At 45.3% G+C, this 19,393-nt stretch overlaps 1 protein-coding gene across 1 annotated transcript in view; it reads right to left on the minus strand.

Moving 5' to 3' along the window:
- The window catches only part of AVEN (apoptosis and caspase activation inhibitor), a 168,897-nt gene extending 158,602 nt beyond the window's left edge, over positions 1–10,295 (minus strand). Inside the window, exon 1 of the mRNA XM_041743633.1 lies at positions 9,755–10,295. Coding sequence (XP_041599567.1) covers positions 9,755–10,264 — 510 coding nt within the window. The 5' untranslated portion in view covers positions 10,265–10,295. The remainder of the gene's footprint in view (positions 1–9,754) is intronic.
- Between the last annotated feature and the right edge of the window lie 9,098 nt (positions 10,296–19,393).

Genomic DNA, 19,393 nt, shown 5'->3' on the forward strand with positions numbered 1-19,393 from the left:
TCTCTACAGACATAAACTGCAACTATAAATTCACTTGCTACAATCCAAAAAAAGTAATAGTATAAACAAAAGTCAATAAATCAACAGAGGCCAATAACCCAAAAGAAAAGAACTCCCAAAGTTTGCTATTTATTCCACAAAAGTTATTCTGTAGATACAGTTCTCCCTCGGCTCTATGCCATTAACACTCAGTAATAAATGAAACTACTTTGAAATCTCACCAATATGACAACACATAATCACATCTGGAGTTTACACAAGTCAGCTTCAGTCGACAGCTTCATCTAGAAATACCCGTATCAGGGACAAAATACTGAACAGCATATTCAACTCACAGGTTTGCTAATGAACCTCGCGTGAATGGCACCTGACCATAACATACACCCTGAGCATCAGTCAGAGGTCTCACCACCCCCCAGGGGAGAAGCAGCCCGTCAGCCAAAGGTTTCCTCCTGTAACTTGTTTCTCTGATTCCTGCGGCTTTTCCATCTACGGGAAGCCTGGCTATTCTAACAGAACAAGGGCAGGAGAGGCACAGAAGAGAGGAGTGTTTCTCAGATTTCCCAGGCTGGCTTGAAATAGTATCAACAATCTCAGCCGTCAAAATAGGCGTAAAGAATTATAACCACCTCCACCATTTGGCCGCTGCCGCCATGGTTTTGATCTGCTCGGCAAAGGTCTTAACAGGGTCGTCGGGAAGGACCAAAGGAAGGGAATGACTGTTACTCCCACTGGAAGGTCATTGGACTGCTTTCCCCACCTGCTGTTTGCTGATAAAACTGTGATCTGGTGACAGGCTTGGCTGCAGCTGCGAGCAGACCATTCCTGGAAGTGGCCTGAAATTTTCCCATTGTTTGGGAATCGGACAGGGCCTTACAATTAATACATCCAGTTCAACCTCATTTGACAGATTCCGCCAAAAAGCACTTACACAGTTACTTTTAGCTCTACTATTCACTTTTTCTTGTTAAAAATCCTTTAATCACAACTTTTGCAAAGAATGAGGCATCAACATTTCAGTCACTTCTAAGCAATCTGCACTTCCAGAAGGTGTACTTACAGGACACTGTGATGCTAACACTTTTTTTAATCTACAGGATGATTTAATCAATTATAACTGTAATGATGGCACTCTACAATCGAGTGTTCTCTTAAAGACTTGTCATATTTGTTTCATAAGTGAGAGAGGGAATGAGAATGAATTAATATTTGTTTGCCATAGATGTCCCAAACTTAGGAAAAAAGAAACTGAAAGGCAAATGGATGCAAAGCTTTCCCAGTCTTTTTAACACCACATATCACAGCAGCCCACTAGGAACCTCTCATGTTTAAGGAACTAGAATTTGGGAATAAGAGAACGGTATTAACAGTTTGGGGAGTACAGTGTGGTGAGGCCATACACTTAGACTTTAGGATACTGCAGAAACCTCAATCTCTTTTTTTTTTTTTTAATTGAAGTATAGTTGACATGCAGTGTTCCATTCATTTCAGGCGTACAGCATAGCGCTTCAATGAGTCTGTATGTTAGGCTGCTCACAACTGTACCTACTGTCTGTCACCATCCAATGCTATTACAATATCATTGAATACATTCCCTATTCATCTCCTTGACTTATTCATTTCATAACTGGAAATCCATACCTCCCACCCCTTTTCCCCATTTCGCCCATTCTCCCCCCTTCTCCTCTCAGGCATCCACCAATTTATTCTCAGTGAGAAATCTCCATTTCTAAGTCATTTGGTGGAAAACTTAAATTTCCATCTTCATATTTTACTATACCATCTTTTGCTATCTCAAAGAGTAATGAGATATATATTGACTAAACTAGAAAGGCTTAAGTCAGTAGATCAAAAGGATGAACTACAATTCGATATAGCCTAACCATTTGCTATATCAAAAAGGAAGATACTTATGTTTGATGGGAAAACATGAAAAGTACCTAATTTTTCTAAGGGGGGGGAAATCACAATCCATTGTTTTGATCACTCACAATGAAATATTAAATCTCCTCCTAGAAGTCAGAAACCTCTAGTTCAAGTATCAATCCCACCACCAACTATTTGGCTGTCTCCTTAAAAAGGCCTAACTCTACCCAATTTACTTCTTCACCTGTAAAACTACATTTAATACTGCCTACCTCTTCTGTGGGCAGATTCTGATAATCATTTAAATGTAAGGATTTCTTTTAGGGCCTACTCAGAAGCAGCAGTTTTGGTTCACTTAAAACTTCTTTTTAAGACTTTTTTTTTTTTTAATGTATTTATTTGACACAGAGAAAGAGAGCACAAGCCAGGAGGCCGGGCGGGGGCAGTGGGTAGCAGACAGTGAGGGAGAAGCAGACTCCCCGCTGAGCAGGGAGCCGGATGCAGGACTCAATCCCAGGACCCTGGGACCATGACCTGAACTAAAGGCAGACATTTAATCCAACTGAACCACCCAGATGTCCCTGGTTCATTTAAATTTTATTGGTTTTTTGTTTTTTGTTTTTTTTACTTCCTTACTCCTATGAGTAATCCAAATAAAAATTAAAAAAGAACAGGACGATATGAAAAGAAAAGGAAAAGTTCCTCATCCTCCTCATCTCCTAGTCTCATTCCCCAAAGGTAACCACTACATATGCTACATATGTTTCCCATATAGCATTCCAGAAATATTCTCTGCATATGGATAAAGATCTTTTTTACACAAATGGAAAGACTTTCCTTAAGTAACTGACTTTCCTTAAGTAACTTCTCCCCTCATTACAAGACATTTTACATATCTACCCCTGTCTTTAACAACCACCTGGCATTCCTTCACAGACATACCGTAATTTATTTAACCAGTGCTTCTTAATAGAGATTTGGAAATTGTTGCCAGCTTTTCCTTAATTTAAACAATGTTGCAATGAATAATCATCTACTTATATTTGCTAACTTATTCAGACATACCTGCAAAATCAACTGCTAAATACAGAACTTTGGGGCCACAGGCTATAAATTTTGATGTCAAATTGCCTCATTACAGGTTATATCAACTTCCACCAAAAGAAGAGTATCAGCATATTCCATCAAAAGAATATGATCAACACTTTTTTTTTAAATGCAGTTTTTGGGGTTCTTGGGTGGTGCCTTCAATTAAGCATCCAGCTCTTGATTTTGGCTCAGGTCATGATCTCAGGGTTGTGAGATCCAGCCCCAAGTCAGGCTCCTCACTCAGCAGGGAATCTGCTTGAGATTCTCTCCTCTCCCTCTCCCTCTGCCCTTCCCCCTGCTCTCTCTCTCTCTCTCTCTCCCTCCCTCCCTCTTTCTCAAATAAATAAATCTTAAAAAAAAAAAAAAAAAACAACAACAAAAGCCCACATAATTTTAAAGGCTCTTTCTGTAATGTGGAAATTGATCCCCAAGGAAATTAACATGGATTTTTAAATATCTGTAAGATAGATAGATAAATAAATAAATAAATAAATAAATATCTGTAAGCAATCTAATTTATGTTTCTACCATTTCTTTAAAACAAATAAAAATCCCCCAATGTATGGGGCGCCTGGGTGGCTCAGTGGCTGAGCATCTGCCTTTGGCTCAGGTCGTGATCCCAGACTCCCAGGATCAAGTCCCCACAGGGAGCCTGCTTCTCCTCTTACTGCCTGTGTCTCTGCCTCTCTCTGTGTCTCTCATGAATAAATAAATAAAATCTTTTTTAAAAATCACAATTTCCATTTATCAAAAGAAACAAAATTAATACTAAAAATTTTTAAATTCAGGCACAAAATATTCTAGAAAATAGAGTACTGGTTGCCACAAACTGAATACAGTTAGCCATCATCAAAATGAAGGGCCTTTGTATCAATACTGTTATTACCCTAAAATTTTACCATTATGCTAAAACATAAATGTCTCTATATATTAGATATTTGTCTATGTTCCCAACGGTTTTAAGAGTGTTGCTATGATGCTAGTATCTTTTACCTAGAATGATGTGTGTGACAATTTAAAAATTATGCATAATAAAACAAAAAAATTTAAAAAAATAAAAATAAAAATAAAAAAATAAAACAAAAAAATTGAGCCACAAGAATGCTCAGGGCTGGATTAGGTCCTGACCTAACTTTGTAGCATAAAGGAATGTTAACAAAACGCTGGTGTGCCTTCATTTTTCCCTGCAAGGTTAAAAAAAAAAGATTTCTCTAATCCCATTATTTTCTACATAAAATAAACACAGCACATTTTTTTTAATAAATTCAAGTGGTAAAAAAAAAAAAAAAATAAATAAAAAATAAAAAAAAAAAAAAAATAAAAAATAAAAAAAAAATAAAAAATAAAAAAAAAAAATTCAAGTGGTTTTTTTTGTTTTTTTTTTTTTATTTATGATAGTCACAGAGAGAGAGAGAGAGAGGCAGAGACACAGGCAGAGGGAGAAGCAGGCTCCATGCACCGGGAGCCCGACGTGGGATTCGATCCCGGGTCTCCAGGATCGCGCCCTGGGCCAAAGGCAGGCGCCAAACTGCTGCGCCACCCTGGGATCCCAATAAATTCAAGTTTAAATTTAACAAATATGTGCTCTTGCCAACTCATCACTAACAGTTTAAGAAACAGTTAAGGAAAAAAAATTTCTTATGGAATCGGACATTTCAAATATCACAATAAAAAATACAGAATTATACAATCAACTTTTTAAAAATCCTTTTATTTAAGAATTGACAAAAAAAAAAAAAACACGACTAAGGTAAAAGAGGCAAGGAATCCAAAGTATAGACAAGGTAAGAATAAATCTCGATTAACATGCGCAACAAATTGAGTTTAAACTAAAAAGAGAACAAAATAGTGAAAAGGGGTTATCTGGATAAAAGCTCTTTAGAGGTGCCTGGCTGGCTCAGTCATAGAGCATGTAACTCTTGAACCCAACGTCATGAGTTCAAACCCCGCATTGGGTATAGAGATAAAAGAAAAATATCTGGCTACTATAATTCCTGTTTTAGTTTCACAGTTTAAAATATCTGTTGTTTGAATTATAAATTGAATTATAAACTGAATTATAAAGTTTAGTAGACTTAGAACTAGGAGAATATAAAATCCAATGTGAATTAACATTCATGTATAAATCTGGCCCTTGGGAGACCAATCTCTTTTTAACTACTGAGCTTTCAACCACCAAAAAAAGAGTATTTCAAAGAGTGTAACAAACACAAATGCAACATAAAGGGTTCTCCTGACCTGAACTCCCAAAATGACACAGCCTAAAAACACTCTCTCTAGCTTGTGCCATTTATCTTCTAAATTACCTTATCAATGCTATTAGTCATTCAACAAACATGTGGGGAACTCTGAAAATCACAGTACAGGCCTTCAGATAGCTTATAATTAATAAAACAGACATACGAGAAGTAAATAATTCACTGTAATAAAATGGAGAATGAGGGATCCCTGGGTGGCGCAGCGGTTTGGCACCTGCCTTTGGCCCAGGGCGCGATCCTGGAGACCCCGGATCAAATCCCACGTCGGGCTCCCGGTGCATGGAGCCTGCTACTCACTCTGCCTGTGTCTCTGCCTCTCTCTCTCTCTCTCTCTCTCTCTCTCTCTCTCTCTCTATGTCTATCATAAGTAAATAAATAAATATTTTTTAAAAACTTTTATATTTACGAGATATTTGTATCGCTGATATAAAGGGAAGGAAAGGAAACATTAATTTTTTTTAGGGGTGGGGGCAGAGAGAGAATCCCAAGCAGGCTCCAGACCCAGTGCATGAGCCCAACTTGGGGCTCAATCCCACAACCCTGAGATCATGACCTGAGCCAAAATCAAGAGTCTGATGCTTAACCCACTGACCAACTGAGCCACCCAGGTGCCCCAACAGATTAATTTTTTTTTTAAGATTTTATTTCTTTATTTATTCATTCAGAGAGAGAGAGAGGCAGAGACACAGGCAGAGGGAGAAGCAGGCTCCATGCAGGAAGCCCGACGTGGGACTCGATCCCGGGCCTCCAGGATCACACTATGGGCCGAAGGCAGGCGCTAAATCACTGAGCCACCCAGGCATCCCAATTTACTTTAAAAAAAAAGAAAGTAAAAAGAAAAACATCTAGAAAGTTTCAGTGTAAGTAGGACCAAATGACCTATAGGGCCTCTCTAAAGCTCACTTGCCCAGTACTGTGAAAAATAATCACTACTTTTTCTGGAGAAAAAAGAAGCCCAATGGCTTAGTACCTAATTTCCAATTCCCCAGGAAACAGACCTGGTGGTCTTAAATTATGGACTTGTTATTTCCCATCCCAGCATCAGTTAAAACAAAGACAGTAACACTGTTAAGAATGACAACAACTAGGAACCACATTCTACAAGTGGTGCATAGCCCCCACACCAATAAAATAAATATATAAAACAAAACAACACTGGGTAAATACATGTAATAAACTATCTTCCTTTTTTTTAATTTTTATTTATTTATTTTATTTATGATAGTCACACAGAGAGAGAGAGAGAGGCAGAGACATAGGCAGAGGGAGAAGCAGGCTCCATGCACTGGGAGCCCGACGTGGGATTCGATCCCGGGTCTCCAGGATCGCGCCCTGGGCCAAAGGCAGGCGCTAAGCCGCTGCGCCACCCAGAGATCCCCTAAACTATCTTCCTTTTTTAAAAAAATTAAGTTATGTGATCTTAGAACACTCCCAAAATGAAATATACATACACCTGGGGATTCATGAAGATCTCTCAAAAAATATGAGCAAGGATTTTTAAGTTTCAGATACCCACTGTCCATATTTTTTCCTAAAAGCTGTCCGAGAAAGCACTTGAGAACAAGAATGCCTCCCTAGCCACTCTTACTCTGACTGTGGGGCATTCCTTGAGCCCCTAAGCAAAGGGATAATTTTAAAAATAGGTATAGATGTTGAGAAAGTATAACTCTAAAGACCGAGTAAGAAGTCCTTTTGCAAATCAGGAAGTTTCCAATTCTTTGCTTTTGACAAAATTGAAGGAGAGCCTAATCCAACTGTGAGATGATATCATTTAAAAAAATTTTACAATAATGATTTTGTTATAGAATTAGAAAGACATTCAAAGATATGAGTGATACCTATGACAAAACTCCAACCATTACCATCTACTAATGTTCTCTGTCCTTATATCTATAAAAATAAAAATTAGGAAGAGAATTGTTTCTGAATCCTATCTCATTCAGGAATAAGCAATACTCATCCACGGATACCTACATAAACTCATTAGGGAAAATGAGATCCAATTACAATAAAATTTTACCTTTACCTGAAACAATTGCTAATCAAAATAAATTGTATATTAACCAATGTAATCTTAATTTACCTAAAAGAAAAAAATTTTACACCCAAGCCCTAAGGTTATGAGACTTTTTTAAAAACCATCAAAATTTGTTACAGGAAAGCAGAAGTCATGGCTAAAAAGTTTTCAGGTTTGAAAATATATTACATCGGACAAAATTCTACCAAGATGTGGAATTAAAACGTGAAATAAAAAGAAGAAATAATGTAAATCTCCTCACTGTTGAATAGCTTATTAATGTGATTCTTAAATGGATGATGGTGAATATCAAATCACTACAGTATTTAGACTCCTCCAAGTATAAGAATGATGTGATAGTTCTATTTAAAATGTCAAATAGGGGATCCCCGGGTGGCTCAGCAGTTTAGCGCCTGCCTTCTGCCCAGAGCGTGATCTTGGAGTCCTGGGGTCGAGTCCCACGTCGGGCTCCCTGCATGGAGCCTGTTTCTCCCTCTGCCTGTGTCTCTGCCTCTCTCTGTGTGTCTCTCTCATGAATAAATAAATAGAATCTTTAAAAAAAAAAAAAAGTCAAATACAGGGCATTTGGGTGGCTCAGTCAGTTAAGCACCTGCCTTTGGCTCAGGTCATGATCCCAGGGTTCTGGGCTAGAGTCCAGCATCAGGCTCTCTGCCCTGCAGGGGGTCTGCTTCTCCCTCCGCCCCACCCCCACTCATTTTCTCTCTTGCTTGCTCTCTCCCAAATAAATAAAATCTTTAAAAACAATGTCAAATATACACTTAATAATTAAAATGTCAAATATAAAATATGTATTCACAGTAATTCACAGTAAACTTGACCATGAAAGTCAGAGGTTTCCCTTTTACTGAAATGGTACCAATGGAAATGTCAAGGGCATGTAGAACTCATTATTCAGGCAAAAGATTTATATTACCGTTTGCAAAGCATAAGTTTGGAAAGAAAAAAAAATACCTCCAAGTTCTTACTCTCCTTAATGCAGCTGTGACAGCTGCCTATCTTTTACTGAACAAATAATTTAAAAATGAGGGATCCCTGGGTGGCGCAGCGGTTTGGCGCCTGCCTTTGGCCCAGGGCACGATCCTGGAGACCCGGGATCGAATCCCACGTCAGGCTCCCGGTGCATGGAGCTTGCTTCTCCCTCTGCCTGTGTCTCTGCCTCTCTCTCTCTCTCTCTCTCTCTGTGACTATCATAAAAAAAATAAATAAATAAAATCTTTTTAAAAAGGAAAAAAAAAAGTCTAAACAACTTTAGGCTGTTTAAGAAACAAGTTGTAACCAGGTTATATACACATGTACAAGCATGTATGTGTATGTGTGTGTGTGTATGTGACTTCTGATTCCCTAATAACTACTGTGGGCTGGAAGCGTTACCAGTGTCATCAACGGTCCATTAAGGCGTATTTCGTGTGCTACATGTACTGGATTCTGTATTCTTGGGATAAAGCTAGAGGAGAGGAAATGTTAAGAAAACCGTGAAGAGAAAATATATTAACAGTCTCAAAAAAAAAAAAAAAAAATCCGCACGTACGTGGGCCTGCAGACCCTGTTGCTCAAGGGTCGACTGCACGAGGTCGTCGCAAGGACAAATTGTGTCCGGGGTGTGCGCTACACCCGTCTGGTTTCCATCGTTCCTGCCCAACTGAACCTCAGAATCTCCTCATGCCACCATCAAATTTTGCTTATTACCTGCCGTGACCTTAATCAGGTCAAAGACGTCACACTTAATCCGAAGTTTTCTACTTTTCTGCTCAAGCTCTGTGCTCCTGTATGCGATCGCTACCTTCGGGGACATCCCGCCCGTTGTGCGCTTAACACTCCCGACTTTGGGTGACGGGACGTTTTGCCTCAGCCGAGAGTCGTGTGTGGGGCGGGCGCAGGCCCCACAGGCCCGTAGTGCACAGGCCGGGGTCACCGGGGTCACGGGGTCACGGGGGCAGGAGGTCGGCCCCAGGGTCACGGGGGCAGGAGGTCGGCCCCGGCTCTCCCCACCGCGGCGGCACCGAGGCCTTCCAGGACGGTGGCCCCGGCCGGGCGCGCCGCTGCTGAGATTCGGAGCCCGCCGCTGCGGCATCTCCAGAGAGAACATGTCTGAGGACCGAGGCGGGGGCCCCGATCCTGCACGTGCGCATGCGCAAGGAAAGAGCGGCCACGAGGCCGGACGGGAGCGCCCGCCGCCCCGCCCCGGCCCGGCCCGGCCCGCCCCGGAACACCAGGGCCCAGGCGCTCGGCCGCCGTCCCGCACCCCGCGGACCCTCGTTCACCCTCCCGCTCGCGGGGCCCCACCCGGCGGACGTGCACCGCGGAGGCCCCTCCCCGCACCCCGGAAGGTCGGCCGCGCGGTCACCACCCGGACGCCCCGCCCCCGCCCAGCCCCGCGCAGGCGCAGTCGCCGCCCCCCCACCTCGTGCGCGCCGCGAGCCGCCGGCGGCCCCTGCCCCGCGCCGGGCCCCGTCCGCCCCGGCCCCCGCGGCCACGCCCCGACCCCGCGGCCCGCGCCTCTTACCGGCGCCCTGACCCCGGCGCCCCGGCCTCCCGGCTCCCGACGGCCGCCTCCTCCTCGCCCGCCGCGGCCTCCTCGGAAGCCCCGGCCGCGCCCCCGGCGACCGCCACTGTCTCCGCCGCCTCTGGCCGCCGCGGCGCCCGCCCGCTCCCGGTCGCGGTCACGGTCGCGGTCACGGTCGCCGCCGGGCCGGGCACGTCCTGGCCGGCGGCCGCGGCCTCCGCTCGCCCCTCGGTCCGCCTGCATCCGGCCGCCGGCGGCGCTGAGCGTGCGGGACCGGCCGCCGCGGAGACGCCCCGACGCCCCCGGGAACGGGCCGCTCGGAGCAGCTGCGGGCGCGGGGCGGGGGCGCGGGCCGGACCGAGGCGGGCGGGGCGGGGCGGGGCGGGGCGGGGGCCGGGTTCGGGGCGGCCTAGCCGGCGAGCGCGGGGCCACACGTGTGCAGGCGGCCGCCGGGGCGTTAAAGGAGGAGAAGCTCGGCGTGAGCGCTTGCACGGGGGCGCTGGCGTGCATGCCCGGTGATGCGAGGTCGGCGACGGAGCCCGGGATCTGCGAGGATGAGGAGGACCTGCTGAGACGGCCCTGGAGGAGCCAGGGCAGGGCCGGTGCGCCTCGGAGACCGGCACGGACCGCAGCGAGAGCCGGGGGACGGCCGCGGGGGTCCGCGGGGCGCAGCGGCTCGGCGCCCGCCTTCGCCCCAGGCGCGGATCGAGTCCCGCGTCGGGCTCCCTGCAGGGAGCCTGCTTCTCCCTCTGCCTGTGTCTCTCTCTCTCTCTCTCTCTCTGTGTCTCTGTGACTATCATAAATTTAAAAAAAAAAAATTAAAAAAAAAAGCAATGCGGAGCAGGTGGTGGCTGGAAGGGCTCCCAAGCCCTGGGGGAACTGGAGCAGAAAGATCCGCTTCAGCTTGCACTTAGCATGTGAGTGTTTAATAATTATCAGCCCTGTTAGGCAGGCACCAGCATCATCCTTGCTTTGGAGACGAGAAGCAGCCCTGGAAGTTAATAAACGTCTTTATGTGGCAGAAATTGGCATTTTAACTCAGGGAGGCTCACTCCAGTGTGTTCTTGTGTGTGTCACTTATGTAATAGAAAGTTCTGAGACTCATTAATGATTTTATTTTTTAAGATTTTATTTATTCATGAGAGACACAGAGAGAGGCAGAGAGACAGGCAGAGGGAGAAGCAGGCTCCATGCAGGGACCCCGATGTGGGACTCGATCCCTCGGACTCCAGGATCACGACCAGGGCCAAAGGCAAATGCTCAACCACTGAGCCACCCAGGTGTCCCAGTAATTCCTTTTGATTTTTTTTTTAATTTATATATTCATGATAGAGCCGGGGGCGGGGTGCAGGGAGGGGCAGGTGGCAGCACAGACATAGGCAGAGGGAGAAGCAGACTCCATGCAAGCAGCCCAATGTGGGACTTGATCTCAGGACTCCAGGATCATGCCCTGGGCCAAAGGCAGGAGCTAAACCACTGAGCCACCCAGGGATCCCCCTTATCCAGTCTATTCTTTTAATCAGGGGAAAAAAGAGCAATTGGCTCTTTTTGGATACATGGATGCCATGGATACATGAAAGCCATTTTTAACTTTGTATTACAGAAACCACATAAAATTTAAAAAAGCAAGAGCTGAAACTTGCATCATTCCATCAGCATAGCAAAACAAGTGACTTTCCTTCCCCACCCTTCCCAGGTCTTTCCGATATCCATATATACTTAACACTATTCATTGCTTCTAATTGCCTGCTCTGTGCCAGGCACATGGCTTGGGCCTAGAGATTAAAAAAAAAAAAAAAAAAAAAGGGATCCCTGGGTTGCGCAGCGGTTTAGCGCCTGCCTTTGGCCCAGGGCGCGATCCTGGAGACCCGGGATCGAATCCCACGTCGGGCTCCCGGTGCACGGAGCCTGCTTCTCCCTCTGCCTGTGTCTCTGCCTCTCTCTCTCTCTCTCTCTCTCTGTGTGACTATCATAAATAAATAAAAATTTAAAAAAAAAAAAAAAGTCACAGTCCCTGCCTTCAAGCAGGTCAGTTTCCACGTTTCCTAGGATAACCCTGTAAATAGAGGATTCTCCTAGTGTGCTGAGTGCAGAGAAGGGTTCAAAGTGAAGGCCGAAAGGAAGACAAATACTCCCAAATAAGTAGCCCAAGGCCTTGTGAAAAACAGACCCTTTAGCCAAGAGCTAATGGTTAAGCAGAAGTTTGCCTGGTTGATAATTGGGACACGGGAGCGTTGTAGACAGAGGCAACCTCTGAAGGATTAAAACTGCTGAGAAACACCCTTAAGCACAGTGACAGAGCAGGCTCTGAGTACCGCCTACATAACACTTCATTTCAACCTCCCAGCAGCCTGACCACTAGCTCAGCCCTGTTTTACAGATAAAAAAGGATCTGATACAAGTAACTTCCACCATCATGGTTTGTAAGTAATTGGATTGGAACCTTGGGCAGCCCAGCTTCAGAGCCTTTGCTGTTAACCGCTATGCTCAGAAGATCGTTCTGTAGAGGAGAATTCAAATTCTCAGCAGAGCCATTAGGAAAGTACTGGAATAGTCCCAGCCACAAATGATTAGGGCCTAAATAAAGTTGAGTGCCAAGGAGGCAGGAGGCGGGTAATGGGAGAGCTGATAGGACCTCACGACCGGTTAGTTGTAAGTGGGGCAGGCGGTAAGGTCATGCCCGGGCTCCTGCTTGGTGGCAGTTAATGATGCCACTGGTCGAGAGGCGATACGGTGTTGGAGAGATGTCCCAGGGAAGGCTGTCAGCATAACAGTATTTTTTAACGTTGTATTCTGTATTTTTCTGTGTTACTTCATTGTCTTAACAGTGAACATTCTTGTCGGACACTTCTCGCATAGTACATCAGCTTCTCTTTTCCCTCTCCACTAATATCCCACCTTTCCCTTTTCTTCTTGAATTTCTCCACACCCCATTTTCCTCATTTTTTTTCCATGTCTCTACTTGCAAAATTAAGACTGTCAGTCATACCCAAGGTTCAGTTACTCATCCCCATGTTCAACGCTCAGATTCAATAATCCCACGTCTAGATGAAACACTAAACAGGAAGATAAGAGTAACAACAACTATATCCTCTTCCCTGTACACCATGAAGGAGCTAAGAGGAGATACACACAGATAGAAAAGGCATTTTTAAGAATGCATTAGACGGGGACGCCCGGGTGGCTCACAGTTGAGCATTTGCCTTGGGTTCAGGGCGTGACCCCAGGGTCCTGGGATCGAGTCCCACATCGGGCTCCCCACAGGGAGCCTGCTTCTCCTGCTTGTCTCTCTCTCTCTCTCTCTGATAAATAATTTTTTTTAAGATTTTATTTATTCATGAGAGACACAGAGAGAAAGAGGCACAGACACAGGCAGAGGGAGAAGCAGGCTCCATGCAGGGAGCCCGACGCGGGACCCGATCTCGGGTCTCCAGGATCAGGCCCTGGGTGAAGGCGGCACTAAACCTCTGAGCCACCTGGGCTGCCCTGATAAATAAATTTTTAAAAATCTTAAAAAAAAAAATTGGACAACCTGGACCCCCACACTGGGTGGCCAGGAACTAGGATGCTGTGGTAAATTATCTCTTCCTGATTCTACATTCAGTGACATAAAGTTGGTACTTGAAATGGGTCACGGTAGGAATTTTTACACCACAGAAATTGGCAAGTTTTTGCAAGTCAGGGCTTTGTTGCAGTGGGGCTTGTCTCATGCATTGTAGAACGTTTAATATCATCGCATCCCTGTCCTCTCCCCACTCATTGGTACCCTCAAGCAACACCTCCTCCCCTCAGTCATGAAAACCAAAAATGTCTCCAGTTTTTGCCAAATTCTCCTGATGGGCAGAATCATCCTGGATGAGAATCACTAGCAAAAGTTGATTTCACTCTATAACTATCCCACCAAAAGGCTCCAAAATCATGATTGAAAAGATGGACTTCTTTGTGGAGTGAGAGCTCACATTTATTTAACATTTACTTTGTGCCTGGCACTATTCCGGGTCCTTTATATGCACTAACTTTCAATCTTCATAATAGTCCCTCTAAGATAAATACTATTATTATTCCTGTTCTACAGATAAGAGAACTGAGTCACAAAGGAGTTAAATAATTTGATAGAACTGGGGTTCATACCCGTTCAGTCTGGTTTCAGAATCTGTGTTCTTGGGATCCCTGGGTGGTGCAGCAGTTTGGCGCCTGCCTTTGGCCCAGGGCGCGATCCTGGAGACCCGGGATCGAATCCCACATCCGGCTCCCAGTGCATGGAGCCTGCTTCTCCCTCTGCCTGTGTCTCTGCCTCTCTCTCTATCTCTCTCTCTCTCTCTCTCTCTCTCTGTGTGTGTGACTATCATAAATAGAAATTAAAAAAAGAAGAAGAAGAATCTGTGTTCTTAAGTCTATGCTGCAGATACCACCAGATTTCCAGAGACTATTACTCTCCCCTTTGCTGTCTGTCTGTTCAAGGATTTTTACAACTCAGCCAGGAGTATTTAGATACGGAGAATTCTGAGGCCCCCTTGCTAACACTTCCTAATTGGAAGGACACCTCTAGCTGAAGTTCTTTCAACCAAGATGTTGAGTGAGTAGGCTTTCCTCCTGGATCCTGATCCACATGGAAAAGAGATCTCTCATCAAGGAAAAATGGCACACAAGTACTGCTTGCATTGCAAACTAGAGGCCTTTTGATTTTATAAATAACAAAGGGAAAGAAGATTTTCTACTATTGTGTTAACTTTTGATAGTCTTGATTTTAAAAATATGCCATTGCGGGATCCCTGGGTGGCGCAGCGGTTTGGCGCCTGCCTTTGGCCCAGGGCGCGATCCTGGAGACCCGGGATCGAATCCCACGTCGGGCTCCCGGTGCATGGAGCCTGCTTCTCCCTCTGCCTATGTCTCTGCTTCTTTCTCTCTCACTGTGTGCCTATCATAAATAAATAAAATTTTTAAAAAAATATATATATGCCATTGCATGAATAAAAAATTCAGTTTTCCCTTAGGTAGTATTCATGAGACATCAAAAAGAAAGTGCTGAATTACATAGGTAGCTCCTCAAGAAAATAAAGGGTACTTTTTGCATATTTTTAAATATATGTGGCTTGATTCATTAAAAAAAAAAAAAAAAGAGGCAGCTAATTCCTTAAGGCAATAGTTCTCAAAGTGTGCACCAGCAACATAGCATCACCTGGGAACTTATTAGAGATGCAAATTCTCAGGCCTCACCCTGAACCAGAAACTGGGGGTGAGGCTCAGCCATCAGTGGTTTAATACCCATGGCACAGCAGGTGGTTCAGATGCATGCTCAGATTTGAGAACCACTGAATCAAGGTGGTATTTGAGCCTTCAAACATCATAATTCCAGGAAAGCTCGTAATTTCTAGCCTGACGCCATAGAGCTTATAAGCTCTCACTGCTTGATGAAAGTGGATGTTGTGATAGGATGTAAAAATAAAAAAATAATTTAAAAATAGTTAAAAAGCATTGGTCCTTTGCTAATGAATTTTCATGGAACAAATGCATCTTCCTGATTCTTCTCTTCTTAGCCAGATTTTCTACAGTCTTGGTGATTTCTGATGCATAGCATATAAACTGCAAACTGGAAAGTATCACTAAGGTCTCTCAGAAGAGGTCTTGGTATTCAGTAGTTTTTGAACAGCCGCCGTCTGGGGGGGCTGCAGGGAGGCTGTCCTGTCAGGCCTGAACCCGCTGGGAACCTGACAAGGGTGGGAGCTAGTGAACTGCCTGCCGATGGCAAAGGTGCCCCAGGCCACAGAGCTGGACCCAGGGAACTGCCTGAGATGATAGGCGACTCCCAAATTGGAGAATCCATGACTTGACCCTCCTCCTCGCCCTTCAGCCCACTCTTGCTTCCATGTCACAGAGAAGGGGAAGCAATAAGAAAAGAGTGTCCACCTCCCTGTGCCAGAGCCCAGATGCCCTGCCAAGTCCTCTCCTGTTGCTACAAGGAGGTCTCTGCGTCCGCGTAGCCTGTGCCCCTGTGGTTGCCCGATGTCCTACTCCACTCCCCTCCCCTCCTCCAGGACATCTCTCCAGCACCTGCTCCCACTCTCTCTTACACACCAGTTTGTACTTCCTCATGGATCGCTCACATTAGCACACGAACATGGTGTCCTAACAACAACACCAATTCTTGGCCCCACATCCTAATCCTGCTCCTGCCCCCATTTCCCTACTCTGTCTCTTGCAGTGCCCCAGGACTCTCCACTCACTCCATAAGCCTCCCCTCAAGGTCTTTCCCGCCACCACCTCTCCAAAGGACCTCCCAAGGTCTCTGTGATCTCCATGCAACCCAGCCCCATAGGCAGGCCCCAGGCCGTCTTTCTTGTTGCACCCACCTCATTTGGTACAGTTCATCCTCCTCCTCCTTGGCTCAGTGTCTTTCTGCTGCTCCCAGAACAACGCACGATCCTCAGAATTCAAAAATAAATACATACATCATGGGCCCCTGGGGGGCTCAGTCAGCCAAGTGAAGGCCTGAGCTGCCTTCAGGTCAGGCCATGATCCTGGGGTCCAGGGATCAAGCCCCCCTCGAGCCCCACTCCCACAGCAGGGAGTCTGCTTCTCCCTCTCTCTCTCTCCTCCCCGCCCCCCACCTCCTGTTCTCTCTCTCACCCGTTCTCTCTCTCTCACAAATAAATGAATAAATACATAAAATCTTTAAAAAATAAATACACGCACTTTAAGGCCTTTAAGTCTGCTGGAAGACTTGGACAGCACAGTTCGAGCTCCTGGAGCTACAGATTCTCACATAAACCTACTCTGCCGTACCTGGCAGCCTTGCTCGTGTCGCAGCACATAGGAGACAGGATGTCTGTCCAGCACTCTGGGGCAGCAAGACAAGGCCAACCCTAGCTGGGGGAAACCCGGCCGGCAGCTCCAAGGCTCGATGGGGCACAGGGCAGCATCCATGGCTGTGGCTTAGGCCTCCATGTAACACAGCCCCACTCTCTTTCCTGTCCACAGAGAAAACACAGTCTTTTCGTGTCCTGCGTGATAGGCCTCTGTCCTAAATGCGATACAGAGGCTCAACTTAATTCTTCTATCCTCTCTTTCTTACAACTATGAAAGTCTGACTGCTTCCCTTCAAGGACTATTGTATATCTCTTTTATCCGCCCCAGGAAATCCAGCACAGTGGTGAACACAGAATGCTTTTAAACACTTGTGTTATCAGTTATATTGTAATGACTCCATATGGTGACAAATGGGAACTATGCTTATCAGGGTGTGCATTTCAGAGAGTACAGAACAAGACAGATCACTCTCTTGTACACCTGGAACCAATATTGCATGTCACTTCAATTAAAAATAATAAATACATGTCAGAAGTTTTAAAAGCGCATATATCACCTTAAAACTCTGACCCAGGGATCCCTGGGTGGCGCAGTGGTTTGGCGCCTGCCTTTGGCCCAGAGCATGGTCCTGGAGTCCCCGGATCGAGTCCCACGTCGGGCTCCCTGCATGGAGCCTGCTTCTCCCTCTGCCTGTGTCTCTGCCTCTCTCTCTTTCTCTCTCTCTCTCTCTGTCATATCATTAATAAATAAAATCTTTATTTAAAAAAAAAAAAACTCTGACCCAGATATTACTGTTTCAGTGACATCAGGAAGTCATTTCTCACTGAGGAGGGCACTGAATGGGATGAGCACTGGGTGTTATACTCTGTGTCAGCAAACTGAATTCAAATTTAAAAAAGAAAGAAAAAATTTTAAAAAGAAGCCATTTCTTAATCACCACATCTTTGGACAGTGTTCTATCAATTAAAAGAGGTTACACAAACCAACTTTAAATACAAACGCAGGCGGCCCCAGTGGTGCAGCGGTTTAGCGCCACCTGCAGCCTGGGGTATGATCCTGGAGACCCAGGATCAAGTCCCAAGTCGGGATCCCTGCGTGGAGCCTGCTTCTCCCTCTGCCTGTGTCTCTGCCTCTCAATAAATAAATAAAATCTTTTGAAAAAATTTTTTTAAAATAAACAAAATAAAATACAAACGAAAAGGCAAATTCAGAGCCTCTTTTATGCACATATTTTGTCACTGCAAGTTCTTTGTGATGTCCAACCCAATGCCACCATGTATTTAAGTTTACTTTCTCTTGATGTATCCTTGAAAAAGGAGAGGGCAGGAGGAGAGCAGGTTATGATGATGTCCTGATATCCTGGATTGTAGATTCTATTAACGTTTTCCATCATGGTTGCTATAGAAACAGTGAAGCAAGGCTCAGGCATAGAGCTCAGAGAAGAGGTATTTCAGAAAAGCAAGGCCTAAGCTCATCTCATGCAAAACCTCAGAAGTCATCAAGGCCACTCCACAAGGAAGAGAATTCAGGTGATACAGTGTTACCTTTCTTGGCTTTTGTGTTGGTTTGCTTCCTTTGTAAGTTATTGGCAACAAAGCAGCAAGATGCAATAGACCCAGAGTTGGGAACGAGGACAATTTTATCATTCTGGGATTTTTGGTCTCCTGTTTGGTGGTAGAAAAATAACCAGGGGTGACTGTTTGCTCTCTGCCGATACTGGCACCCTAGACATAAACTAGGGTAACTTTCCATAAAAGTAGTGGAAATTGGGAACTTTTATTTACTTTTAAAGGTTTTATTTACTTATTTACTTTATTTACTTATTAGAGAGAGAGAGAGAGAGCACAAGTGGTGAGGAAGAGCAGAGGCAGAGGGAGAAGCAGACTCCCTGCTGAATAGGGGGCCCGATGCAGGACTTGATCCCAGGACCCCGGGATCATGACCTGAGCCAGAGGCAGATGCTCAACCACTGAGCCACCCAGGCAGGTGTCCTGGAAAATGGGAACTTCTACAGTTTGGGTAACCAAATAAGACCTCAGATGAGTTCTCACCCCCCAGATAACCAATTATATATATTTTATTTGCCTCCACAACCCAAAAAGCAGTAAGAGTTACTCCAAGGGGCACCTGGGTGGCTCAGTCAGTTGAGTGTCTGACTCTTGATTTCAACTCAGGCCGTGATCTTGGGGTCATGGGATTAAGCCCACATTGGGCTCCACACTCAGAAGAGCTTGCTTGAGCTTCTCCCTCCCCCTCTGCCTCTCCCCCACTTCTCTCTCTCTCTCTCTCTCTCTCTCTAATAAATAAAGGGCTCCCTGGGTGGCTCAGTCAGTTAAGCATCTGCCTTCAGCTCAGATGATCTCAGGGTCCTGGGATTGAGTCCCACGTTGGACTTGCTGCCTGTTTCTCCCTCTACCCCTGCCCCTGCTGTGTTCTCTCTTACCCTCTCTCAAATAATAGAATAAAAATTTAAAAATTGTGGGACCCAGGAAATTTAACAAAAATCCCCTACCCCTGGCCAAGGAGAGCAGGACTGACTCCATTTTGTGCTGTACCCGTCTTGTGCCGACCTGCTTAGGGCACTGCCCCACCCTAGTCAAGTCCAGGGCACACCCTAACCGGAAATCCGGCTCAGTGATAGGGCAGTTCAAATGGATACTTTAGGGTAAAATACAACTCAATCGGCCACCTGCGAGTGGACCAGCATGACTGTGCAACTTTCTGCGTATCCCATTGGCCACTGGCCCCTATAAAGTTGCTAAGCCTCTTAGTATCGGGGTCCAAGTCCCTGCTCCACTGCGTGGGGTATACTTGGACCCAGGCTCGAGCTTG

The sequence above is a fragment of the Vulpes lagopus genome, chromosome 2 (genome assembly GCF_018345385.1).
Source record: "Vulpes lagopus strain Blue_001 chromosome 2, ASM1834538v1, whole genome shotgun sequence".
NCBI lineage: Eukaryota > Metazoa > Chordata > Mammalia > Carnivora > Canidae > Vulpes > Vulpes lagopus.